This window comes from Sinocyclocheilus rhinocerous, unplaced genomic scaffold (genome assembly GCF_001515625.1).
Source record: "Sinocyclocheilus rhinocerous isolate Xijiao unplaced genomic scaffold, SAMN03320098_v1.1 scaffold897, whole genome shotgun sequence".
Taxonomy (NCBI): domain Eukaryota; kingdom Metazoa; phylum Chordata; class Actinopteri; order Cypriniformes; family Cyprinidae; genus Sinocyclocheilus; species Sinocyclocheilus rhinocerous.
This window is the reverse complement of record NW_015649224.1, coordinates 331,053-343,041: the sequence shown is the minus strand read 5'-3', so window position 1 is coordinate 343,041 and position 11,989 is coordinate 331,053. Positions and strand designations below refer to the sequence as shown.

The following is an 11,989-nucleotide window of genomic DNA, read 5'->3' as shown; positions in this document are numbered from 1 at the left end:
GTGCAAAACAATCACAATTCTGAAAACAAAATAATCAGAATCAGAATGAGCTTTATTGCCAGGTATGTTTACACATACGAGGAATTTGTTTTCGTGACAGAAGCTTCCACAGTGTAATAGAATGACAGTGATGGAACAAAAAAACACAGATAATAAAAAATAAAAATAAAAAAAAAATAAAAAATAGAACAAGTAAAATAAGGAATAAAAAATATACAAATCGACAATTGTATGTACAGGTATAGAACAATAGACAGTTGTATGTACAGTTGTGTGCTGGATGTGAGGGGTCCATAGTGATTTTACAGGACAAACTAACAAAAACATAAAAACAACTGCGGAGCACGCCACGGAGGCAGCCATCAGCGGCGGCGCCATCGCGAACTTAATTTCCAAAGGCAGAATCCACCAATGAATTCTCATTAGACAAATGCAAATGCAAGTCTAAAAAACAAAATAACAATTCAGAAAACACAACAACAATTCAGAAAACATTATAACAAGTCAGAAAACACAATGACAAATTCAAAAACAAAATAACAAGTCAGAAAACACAACTACAAATTCGAAAACAAATTAACAAGTCAGAAAACACGACGACAAATCAGACAAACCGGAAGAGGTAGGTATAGTTTGAGACAGCGCCATTGGTTTGGGATCACTCACCACTGACTGGACGAGACATCTGTCAATCAACGTATACAGGAAGAACCAGCCGAAGAACAGCAGAGTCATGGTAGAAAGTTCGGAGATGGTATTAAAGTAGCTCAGTTTAAATGTATTGTATGAATTGCCCTTACTATGGAATAAAAAATACAGAGTGTATATTTACACTTAGTTAAAAGTGACTGTAAAACATGAGCTCCAGTGGTGCAGATGGATAAGCGCATGTTGTTGGCTTTTTGATGCGATCGCCCCTGGTTCGATCCCGCCTTTTGCCGAACTTTTTTTTTCTCCCTTTTCAAATCTCGTATTATTACAATGACAATTTGTAATTCCAGCAGAAACCAGCAGAAACAACCTGCAACATAACTCACCATCAAGTTGCCCCATCGCCGCCACATCTGTCACTTGTTGGTTACAGCCTTGACCCATCTGTCTGCTTGTTGTCCATATCGAACATAGAGTTTTTTGTATATACACAACAATGTTGTCCAGGAAATGTTTATCACTTTATCAAAGTTGAAGTTCGGAAAGTTCGCAAGTGAAGTTGCTGGCTGGGATTCTACCGGAAATATGTAAGCAGCGTTTGTGCACGGTAAACCCCACCTTCTTTGACTTGGTTGGCCATCGCAGTCAATTTGACATTGATGAGCACTGTGGGACCGCTGAGGCAGACCAGGCTGAAAATGTAACTTTTAAAGGGGGGGGACTTGTCCCCTTGTCCCCCTCAATGTCTATGGTGGTTACGGCCCTGTTTTATGCATGCATTGACTTTTTCAATGGCTCGGGGGCAAATTTGAACCTTAAACCGCATAAACACATTTCATTACACCAAATACACAAAATAATGTTCTTTTTAGCAACATCATATGACCCCTTTAATGTCTGATAAATCACTGAGATGTTTTAGAAAAGTAAAAATCCTCAATTATATCTTGAGACGTCCATCAAAGAATGTTAATCTCTGGTCACAAATAAGTAGCCATGTTTTGGTTCGTCCATTTGCGTCATCCAATCAGACACAAAATAACACATGCAATTGCTCATCGTTTTAAATGAGGTCAAGAAGTTAAGCTAACACAGGGACAAGAATGTAACCAATGGGCCCAATGAAAAAATTCTACCTCTAGTTCTACATATCCCCAGTGTTCAGTGTTCCTGCCCAGCTACAGTCCTGACTCCAATAACTTTATTTCCATTTGACTAAATAATGACAAGCTGAGGTCTGATCCACTGGTGGTCTAATGTGATGTAATATGTCTTCGATGTTGCATTAGATCTATAATTGAGGGTTTGATGCGATTAACATTTGTTCTTATTGGCTAGTATTTGATTAAGCTAATGGCCTTTATTAATGGTCAGTGGAGGAAAAGGGTGATGTTTTGAATATGACAGTTCTATCCAGCTCTCTGGCATTTAAATATTGGCACGTGTGTGTGTGTGTGTGGTGGCTGACCAGTCTGAAGACATTTCCCATATCCACAGCAGCTTGATTGATGGTTGGTCTGTTATTATATAGAGAGGTCTGCTGTCTTCCGGTCTATTTCCGTCTCTGTGTGCCTGTGAAACAGAAATCTTTACCCTTGGACAGTGTATCAAGCTCATTAAGTCCACTGAGCATGCCTTGAAGTATAAGAAACCTTCTACTCTCTCTTTTCTATCTCTTTCCACGTTCTGTATTAGTCTTAGTAGCATCTGAATAATGGTCTTTTATAACCAGAATTTTTTTCACTCTATCCTCTTAATGTTCCTTTAAAGAATTTCTTCCATTAATTAATTTACTCATTTATTGATTTTTACTTTCTTTTCAAGCAAAGAGGCTTTACGACACTGCACTTTGAGCCGCAAATACTTAAGCCGTTTGTCGAGCACTTCCTTCCATTAAAAGCGAGTTCTTGTGGTTGTAAGTTGTTTTGATGGACAAACTGCTGGAGTCTGTAAGATTTAAGGCCAAAGTTGAATGCTGACCTGATTTATTGAAAATTGTGGTTTCAAGAATCTGACAAGCACATCAGCTTAATGGTTCTCTTTATGCAAAAGCCACTGCATATGTGACAAATAAACTCAAATAAAATGACAAAACTGAAAAACAACAACAACACTTTAAGACTTTTTTTGTCTTTTTTTTGCAAAATTAGGCATATGTGTATATTGCATTATACTGGTTTCTTAACAAATGTACATTAGAATAATAATAACAATAGTATTAATAAATATACTCTTTATTTGTAGATGAGGAACCAGGTGATATATATGGATTTTATGATGAATATTCATATTCTTCAGCACTCCGGCGGCCAAAATCCATCCAACCCACGTAATCCCGATCTTTTATCCGGTGGTTAATGCTGTTTGCTCTGTTATTCATGGAGGAGTTACGACGAACAGAGCCTATGAGAGAAAGAAAGAAATGAATGCAAAATCTCTTAACATCTTAAATATATAACCAGTAGTGACATGGTGAAAAATGTATAGAAGTAGAAACAAGTGGATTTTATATCTATGGATTTAGTTCCATTCACACACTTACAGTATAAATAATTTGTCTGTCAATCATCTCTGGTAGACACTGCTTTCTAACATTTCTTACATAAAACCATTTTCTAGATGACAAACTATCAATGAAGTTGGCACTGTGCTCAGTTTTTCCTCACCAATTTAAACATAAATCTTACTTAAGCGAGTGATTGATGATGTTAATGGCAAAACAAACGGTTCAGGGCTGTTTCAAAAAGATGTGAACTCTTGCCTTTTTTTTTTTAGATGTGTCAAAAATGGCATTTAAACAGTCAGGATTCTCTTGACTTGCTGTGAATTGTATTAGTAGAGCAGCAATTATTTTTAATAGTGGTTGGAAAAGAACATGCTACTGTGTGTGGCAGTGTGTAGCCATGTTTGGGCAATGTTTCAGCTACATACAACATGTTAAGTGTCATTCAATCTGTTGTCAAGGGTGGGATAGTGTTTGCAACAGATGGGAGAATTTTAGCACACTTTACATTCTATCTTTTTCTTTGAAATTTGTACAAGTTGTAGACTTGTTGTAACATGCTTACATGTGTAAAGCTTGCACCTCCTACTCACAATTATTAAAAGAGAGAGAGCTAAGCTTAGTGAAAAACTAAGTGCAATGAGAAACTAGGACTCTCATTAATGGGATCAGTTAGTTCCCTATGCACACTGAATGCCATTGTTTTCATCACGTACGTGCACATTTGTTGTTCTATCATGGTTCAAACTTTCCAATGTTTTTTTTTTTTTTTTATGCTGTGCTAATTATATTACCTGTCCCCAAAATCTAAATCTAAGTCTTGAAGAAAACCTTTCCACATCTTAGACATTATTTGTCTGTTTATTAAACAATTTTCCTTTTGGAGACCATAAATGCTCCCCATTTTTTAATTGAGGTCCTTATGGGGATATTTATTTGGTTGTTATAATGTGTAGAAAACCTGATCCACATACACAAACACACATTACAGGCACTCCTTGTTTACAGTTGAATGTTTAATAAAAATATCAGGTCACACTGAGCTTGAATGTTGCAATTCCCTGTTCCTGCGATTAGGAATGATAATAGTTCGATCCCCTTTGAATAGGATACACCCTAATGAGCGGTTATGCAATTTAATGGTGCACACCTGACCCAAAAATATCCACCCCTCGTACACCTCCGGCATAAACACGCTTCACTCGGCTGTGTTTGTGTTTGTCAATGCCCAGCAACGCCAAACTGGAGCTACTGTATAGTGCGTGACAGGGTTTCCTTCCATTATTCGTAAACCTGTAGTTTCTTGTAATCATTTTACCTGCTTGTTTGTTATTTTACCTTCCTGTTGTTGTTCTCCTAAAAATGAACTTGCTCTAAATGTGTGTAGCACAATCTTTTTTTTTTTCTTTTTTCTTTTTTTTATTTTTATTGAGTATTTGTGTCTTTATGTGTATCAAAGAAGAAGATGCCAAATTGCATTTTAGCTTTAGCACTTATATATAAAAATTAAGCAATTTTTAAAGCAAACCGTTGAGCACATGGCTAGTTTTCAAATGAAGGCAAAAGAAACAAAAGCATTCACACACAAAGATGTACGTTGAGATGGAAAAATATGCGCAAAAGTCAAACAGAGGGAGAGCAGAAGAGATGGAAATAAACAAAGAGAAAGAGCAGAATTAAATGAATCTTGATCAGTTTGTCTGCTTCCTCTCCTTCCAGCTCTTCCTGTTGTCCATATGTGTATGTACTGCAGTATGAGTTAGTTTCACTGTTTTACTCATTCATTGTTTCTCCTGGTTACTGTGCAAAACACAAAGCATTTGCTGAAGCTACTTTTTTTTGGTTTTCAAGACAATTATGGTCTTTCTGCCATTGAGGATGGTTCTTCACCATGTGTTTGGATGTTGAAGTGTCTCTCACCTTTTTTGGAGATAAGTTTGGCCAGCAGTTCGCTGAGGTTGGCATGGGTATCTGGGTCTGTGTTGCCTGCTGGCTGTTGTTTGAGGGTGAGGCTGGTGGAGCGGACGACCCGGTGGTGCCCACTTAAACTGGCGTCCAGCTGCGAGGGGAGAGGGCTGTCATCAGTGTCAGGGGAAGAGGAGCGGGGCAGACCCAAACAGGAGGCAGAAAGCGCAGCCAGGATCACACACATGCACACCCCGCTGTTCATCCTGCAAATGTGAACGAGAGGAGGAACAGAGAGAGAAACGAGCATGTTAAAAGAAATCCTTGTAGTAAGACTCTTTCATTCTTATCTTGCTGCCATACAATTGTATGCTTTTTCTTTTTAAATTGTATTATACATTTTTTATTATTTTTAATATTGAATGTATGTGCATATTTTTAGTTTTTACTGCCATACAATTTAATTGAAGAAAATACAGGTATTTGATGTAACAAATTAGCTATTGTTTTCAGACTTTTTGTCAACTCCTTGTAAAGGATGAAAGACCGTTTTAAGTCTATATAGATAAAAAAGTATTAAAGTAAATCATTTTTAGAAAAACAGGAAAGTTATCATGCACTGTTTACAATTATCATCTGTTACTCTAATGTTTGACATTTCTATGTAAATTTCATACAAAAATATTGACAGAATCTTAAATCCTTGAGAGGTTAAAGGATAGATAGATAGATAGATAGATAGATAGATAGATAGATATGATCTCTTACCTTATTCTGTTTTGTAAGCTTGAAGGAGAATGAAAGTGGGTATTCTCAGAAAGGAGGGAGAGAGGCACTTATATACCCAGCTGTGACGTGCACACACACGCACACACATGCATTCACTCACACACTTACACAGACATGCACGCACATGGAAAGTGTTTAAGCATATAAATAATGTACTTCATGCTATTTTTGCATCTTTTTCTTAGAATAACAGAAATGTTCTACAAAATTGGAAAAATTGCTTTTTTAATTTAAATTATTACATTTTTATAATTAAACTGTTTTAATTGTCATTCATTCTGAATTTGGCGATACTTTAATCCAAACTCAATTACACAGACAAAGACAGTGAGGAAGTCACAGCATAGCAGTTTTAGTAAAAATCTGCAATAACCGAAGGTCAAGTGTCAAGGGGAACAGGAAGCTAATTAAACCCATATCTGGCTGTGTGGTGGTCATCCAAACATGCAATTTGTATTCCATTTCTATGTGTTAGATATGCTGCCCATTTCAGTCCTTGCTGTGTAGGTAAGTGGACACCATCATGGCACCAGCCCCACCTGTACCCTTTGGATGTCCAGGTGTGGGCCAAAGTAGAGTCTGACAGACTTTATGTAACTCTTTATGTAACTTACAGCTTACATATATATATATATATATATATATATATATAGGAAGTGTTTCAGCACCAGTACTTTTAAACTGAGTATGGTGTAAACCTGACCTGTCTAAAGGCCATTTTCTTTTTAGTTTGCTCTATCTGTTCCCATTTCCTCTGTCTTTGAAGTCATTATTCTATGACTTCCTTCTTTATCTTCTGCCGTCACACTGCTTTAATAAACCCTTGTGCGCAGAACGGAGACTGTGGTGTTGGACAAAAAAAAAAATCAAACAGATTCATTTTGATAACCTGCATGATCAATAACTATTGATCCCTGTCATTTGCATAGTAATGGGAAGACAGAGTTATCAGAGTTGATCTGTGGAGCTCTAATAGTGTTTCCTGTGGGAACTTTGAGGGATAGTTCACCCAAAAATGAAAACTGTCATCATTTCCTTACTCTCATGTTGCACCATATTACTTTCTCTGAAGAATATCCTGGTTTCACTATAATTTGTGTGAATCAAGCTGCTAAGCTTCAAAATGACAAAACTAACACCACAAAAGTATAATTTGATGGTGTTAGTTTAGTTATTTTGGAGATGTTTTTGTTGTTGTTGCAGTTTTGGACCTTGATAGCCCCAGTGCACATACTCTTTCATTATAGAAAAGTGAACATGAGAAAAAAAAAACCTGGGTATGCACAATATATCTCGTCTGTCATCCCGCTTATTCTTGGCTGTCTATCCCATCCTTTTTGTAGCTTTTGTTTTTTAAAGCTTTTATGAGGTGAGAATTTAAGTACTCATGGGGTACTTTAATTTGTTTTCACAGAAAACAGCTGTAAATAAATACATCTCTGTCTTTCCACCTGTCTCTCGTTCTTTCTCCCTATCTCCATTTCTCTCTCCCTCTCATGGTTATCAGGGTGAAACATTTGCGTGGTCGGTGTGGGAACACTTGCGTGGGAGGTGCTGTGAAGCATGAGAATTGATTGGCTGGAGTGTGGGAGGTGTTTGTGTGATTGGAGCCCGTCGTAATGTGAAAGCAACCTGCACTTCAGTTTGCTTGACTTCTTAACTCCAGGTGTGAAGGATGGTCACGCATTAGATCCATTTGCAACCTGTGTTTGATGAGGAGATTTTTATAGCACAGTTCATCAAGACTACTGACTTTTAGCCCAGAGTCATTTCCCACTTCCATCACCTTACATAATAGAGTCAAGGCACAAGAGGATTTATTACAGATCAGAGGTGTGGTTAAAATTTGAATCTGGCTTGCAACATTTTCCATTCACGTCTCTTTCCCCTTCATTTCCTGTTCTAATTATATTCTTCTCCTAATAGAAATGGCAAAAAGGCTAAAATTATTTAATGGACAGGTCTTGTAGTAAAGTCAGAAATTATCTTAATCACACATAATATGCTAAAATTGTTGTAGTTAATAAGAAATGTTTCTTGAGCACCAAGTCAGCATTTTAGAATGATTTCTGAAGGATCATGTGACACTGAAGACTGGAAGATAATTAGCTTTGCTATCACAGGAATTAATTACATTTAAAACATATATTAAAATAAAAAAAGTTATTTGAAATTATAATCAAATTTTCACAGTACACAGTTTTATTGTATATTTGATCAAATAAATGTCGCCTTGGTGAACATTTTCTTTTCGTTTCTGTGTACGATGTTTTTTTAAATGTATATTGCTTGTTACTCTACGTGACCTTGTGAATGCCCCCTGGGGACAAATAAAGTATTTTAAATTGAAATAAGACACTTCTTTGTAAAAACAATCTGAAGTAAAAAAATAGATCAGAATGTCAAAAAAAAAAAAAACCTTGCCAAAAAGTTTTGCCATTTCGTGTCAAACCAAGCGCTGTGCAAATCATTCAGTCTCTCTACAAACGGGCTCGTTTACAACAATTACTGCAGTCCATGCAGAAATTCCACCTGTCGCATTAACTTATGTTCATCATGTTTTATTCTGATCGTTGCCTGTCATGACAGGGTCAACTCTAAATCGAGGGCTAGGAGGTTAAACGGCAGATGTAATTGTGCTCACCTCACAGTCTTCTGGAAAGAAATGAAACCAGCGCCATTACCAAAGATCATTCCAGATTAATTGAGGATGACCTATGTAAATCTATGCTTCTTACAAGACGGATAAACTTTCCACTGCACACATGAATGAGTAATTTAAAGCTGTTTCTCTCATTGCTGCTGACCCTCTCTGTCTGTAATTACATACTGACACTTAATTACCACATTTCAGACCAGAAAAGACCAAGTAAAATGTCCATGTTACTTACAGATGTTAGCTGGAAAGGGAGAAGACCAAGCAAAATTGACAGACTTATGTCTTATGCAACACCTTATGAAATTAAAAAGAGTTTTGTAGACATACATATGCGATAGTGTACTCCTAGTTAACAAAATGAACATGTAGCAGATTAAACATCTACATTCTTTTCTTTCAGTGGAAATGGACCAAAAATATTGATGACTCTAGCACTCACATTCAGAAATGTCCAATCAATTACTCAGTATAATGGCAAAGTCCCTACCTCAATACCATCTATTTCTAACTAGCATTAGCAAGTAGCAAATAATGTCAATGGCTGTGAAATGTAAAGGGTTTTGGCTTTAGTTTATGACAAGCCCTTTCATATCCCTTCCAATCATCCTGTTTCAACATGGAATACATTAATACAGGAACTGTGAAAACTGTGCTCCTCAAACATCAAATACACAAAATAATGTTCTTTTTAGCAACATCATATGACCCCTTTAATGGGCTCTTTAATTTTTTAAGTGAACGCAAAGGACTGTGGAGATATTAATAAACAAAAAATACTTATTTACTCAGCAGACGTTTAAAAAAAAAAGTCAAAGTCCTTTTAAATGCAAATCATTTTACTCTGCTACATTCTTTGAAACTCATCTCGGGCAGCTATTTCCAGTAGCCCCTCACTGCAGAACACAAGATCCAGGGGGTATGGTTGGATCCACATCTAGGGGGTGGAGATTGGTAGGTTTAGGGGTGGAGATGGGTGGGTTTAGGGATCAGGGGGTGGAGACGGGGTAGGTTTAGGTATATGTAAGGTGGGAGGAGTTGGATCGGGATCCAACCACGCCCCCTGGATCTTGTGTTCTGCACTTGCCATCTTGGACCATCTTGCTATTTCAGTCATGCAAGTATAGCTTCTATCTCTTTGAATGGGGAAACATCAAATTCTCCAAAGCTTAAATGTCATATTTGAAATCACCAGTGAAATCTGACAATAACTTTCTCATAAATGTTGTTTCTTATGCTTAAATTGTGTTTAAAATGCTTGTTTTTCAGGCTAGACCAGCCAATGCACATGTGCAGTCCTAAGTGCGCGTCTCAGAACACTGGCTGTTTCTATGGCAACCAGAGCTTCCAACAGCAGCTGCAGTGAAGCGATGACTTTACCAATTAGTGATCGGTATTTAGCGATCTCTTTTATTTATAAGGCGCCACTATTCCACCATATTGTGTGTTTCACTTTTTCCCATTTATAAGTAATATGAGTGCACCGTTTTTGTATAAATAAAGTCTTTGAAAATGTACATTGCATTTGTTTCCGTGATCTCTGGGAATTGAGCCCTTGACCTAAACTAGTGTCACATTTAACCATTTCATCTACAGCAACTCTGAAATAGCTGAAGGATCAAGGCATAAAGAGAACAACAGTTCAATGTGACAATAAAACACACACACACACACACACTGCCAGATGTCAAAGTGATAAACTATATACAGCGTCCTTTGGTAAACACTAAATAATTCACAACTAAACAAATGTATGTTTTTAAGTGCAACTCTCGGTCACCTTTACAATCCCACTGAGATTTAAATGAGAAAAACTATATCACCTTTCTGTTTACGGACCCTACAGATTCCTTGATTGTAATGATACTCCATGGTGAATTCATCTTTAACTTTTAAATTGGCAAAGCACATGCTTGTGATAACGAAATCTGCATTGATAAGGGGAACAAACTAATTTAGTTCACTTTTGTCTCTAATCACCAATTTGGTCAAATGGGAAATGCCCTAGCATTACAATGACGCCACTGTAATTATCTTTGTGTTGGGTGCATCCTATTTTGCAGAGTTTTATTGTGTGGTTTACCTCTAGCTTGGCCAATAACACTTGAAGCAGGATGAATTAGGACTGAAGAGCCACCTGGGTTGTGCTGAAAGAGGCACCTGCCCTCCTCCTCGTTGGCATTGCAAAGAGCAAGTTAACGACTCATGAGAGGATAGATTGACAATTATCAAATCGGGTCCCTGTGAGGCTGCTTGCGTATATCTGCTGTATTTTTGGAAAGCAGAGTATTGATTCTGTGATTATGGAGGACATCATTTTTATATTATCTTTACTAATCAGAGTTAATATTAATAGGCAAATTTCAACAAAGAATTAAATACAATTACAAGCTTTTGCTCCCATCATATACTCATTCTAGCCTTTAGATGACTGGCCATTTTGGACCATCTCAAAGAACCATTTAAACATCAAAAACAGTCAAGTCAAGTCAAGTTTATTTGTACAGCGTTTTTCACGATACAAATCATTGCAAAGCAACTTTACAGCAAATTAAGTTTCTACAATATTTAGTGGTAGCTTATCAGTGGTGACTGTCAATTAATGTACATATGGCAGAAATGTACGGAAAAATCAATTTAAGACGTAATAAAACAGACGATGAACACTATTAACAGCAATTATTATATGATGCAATCAAACTTATAGCAAAATGTGGTAGTTCTGTATGTTGTTTCAGGGTTGGCATCATCTCTTCTCAGGTGTTCTGGATCCAGACTGACTATTTGCTAATAGCGGACTTGGGAAATCAAAATAAAACTAGTGATAACAAGGCGCTCTGATTGTTTTTGTTGTAGAATACGATAGGGGATATATTCACACGTTATAGAAACGAAAATGATGGTGTATAAAATTGATTTTAAGATAAAAAATTAGACGACAAAGAATTAACTTGACGGAGCTCAAACTCAAAACACACGGTAGCAACAAACAGGAAGTGATCAGTCTGCAATGATAAAAAAACAAAAAAAAACAGCACTGATGCCTTGAAATCTCAAAGCTTGTAAAGGCAGTTTGAAGTTAACTAGCCTTCTATAGACTTTTTTTTATGAACTCCCCATGGTTAAATTCATAATTTGTGTTAGTTTCTTTGAGTTGAGTACAATTACAAAATCTCTGCAATGACAATAACTCTTTGTTTTCCTATAGCCAGCTGAGAGGTTGCATGAGTTTGCCCTAGGGGATTCATAAAGCATCCCTATCTATCAATCTATGAATATTTAATAATGCTGAGCGCCACCATCCAAACAAAATACATTACAGGTTTCCCTTCTCTGCAATGTTTGAATATTTATTTAAAGATTTTTTTCCTCTTTATCCCTAAGCCTGTATGTTTTATATATTGTTAGGATGCTGGCTGAATCTAATTAAAGGGGTCATATGATGCGATTTCAAGTTTTCCTTTCTCTTTGGAGTGTTACAAGCT

General features: G+C 36.8%; 1 protein-coding gene across 1 annotated transcript; it reads right to left on the bottom strand.

Moving 5' to 3' along the window:
• Window positions 1-2,604: 2,604 nt before the first annotated feature.
• On the bottom strand, window positions 2,605-5,946 carry LOC107710335 (cholecystokinin-like). Its single transcript, XM_016515083.1, has 3 exons — window positions 5,828-5,946; window positions 5,075-5,325; window positions 2,605-3,054 (listed from the first exon to the last, which is right to left on the bottom strand). The coding sequence occupies exons 2-3, from the start codon at window positions 5,322-5,324 to the stop codon at window positions 2,924-2,926; spliced, it is 381 nt and encodes a 126-aa protein (XP_016370569.1). The 5' UTR covers window position 5,325; window positions 5,828-5,946; the 3' UTR covers window positions 2,605-2,923.
• Window positions 5,947-11,989: the final 6,043 nt, after the last annotated feature.

What these genes read in the sequence shown, in the direction of transcription:
- LOC107710335 (XM_016515083.1), bottom strand. Translation starts at nt 5,324, where the DNA reads ATGAACAGCGGGGTGTGCATGTGTGTGATCCTGGCTGCGCTTTCTGCC. An exon ending in CAAACTTATCTCCAAAAAAG is followed by an intron (nt 3,055 to 5,074) that starts GTGAGAGACACT and finishes TTTCTCTCATAG; the next exon opens with GCTCTGTTCGTCGTAACTCC.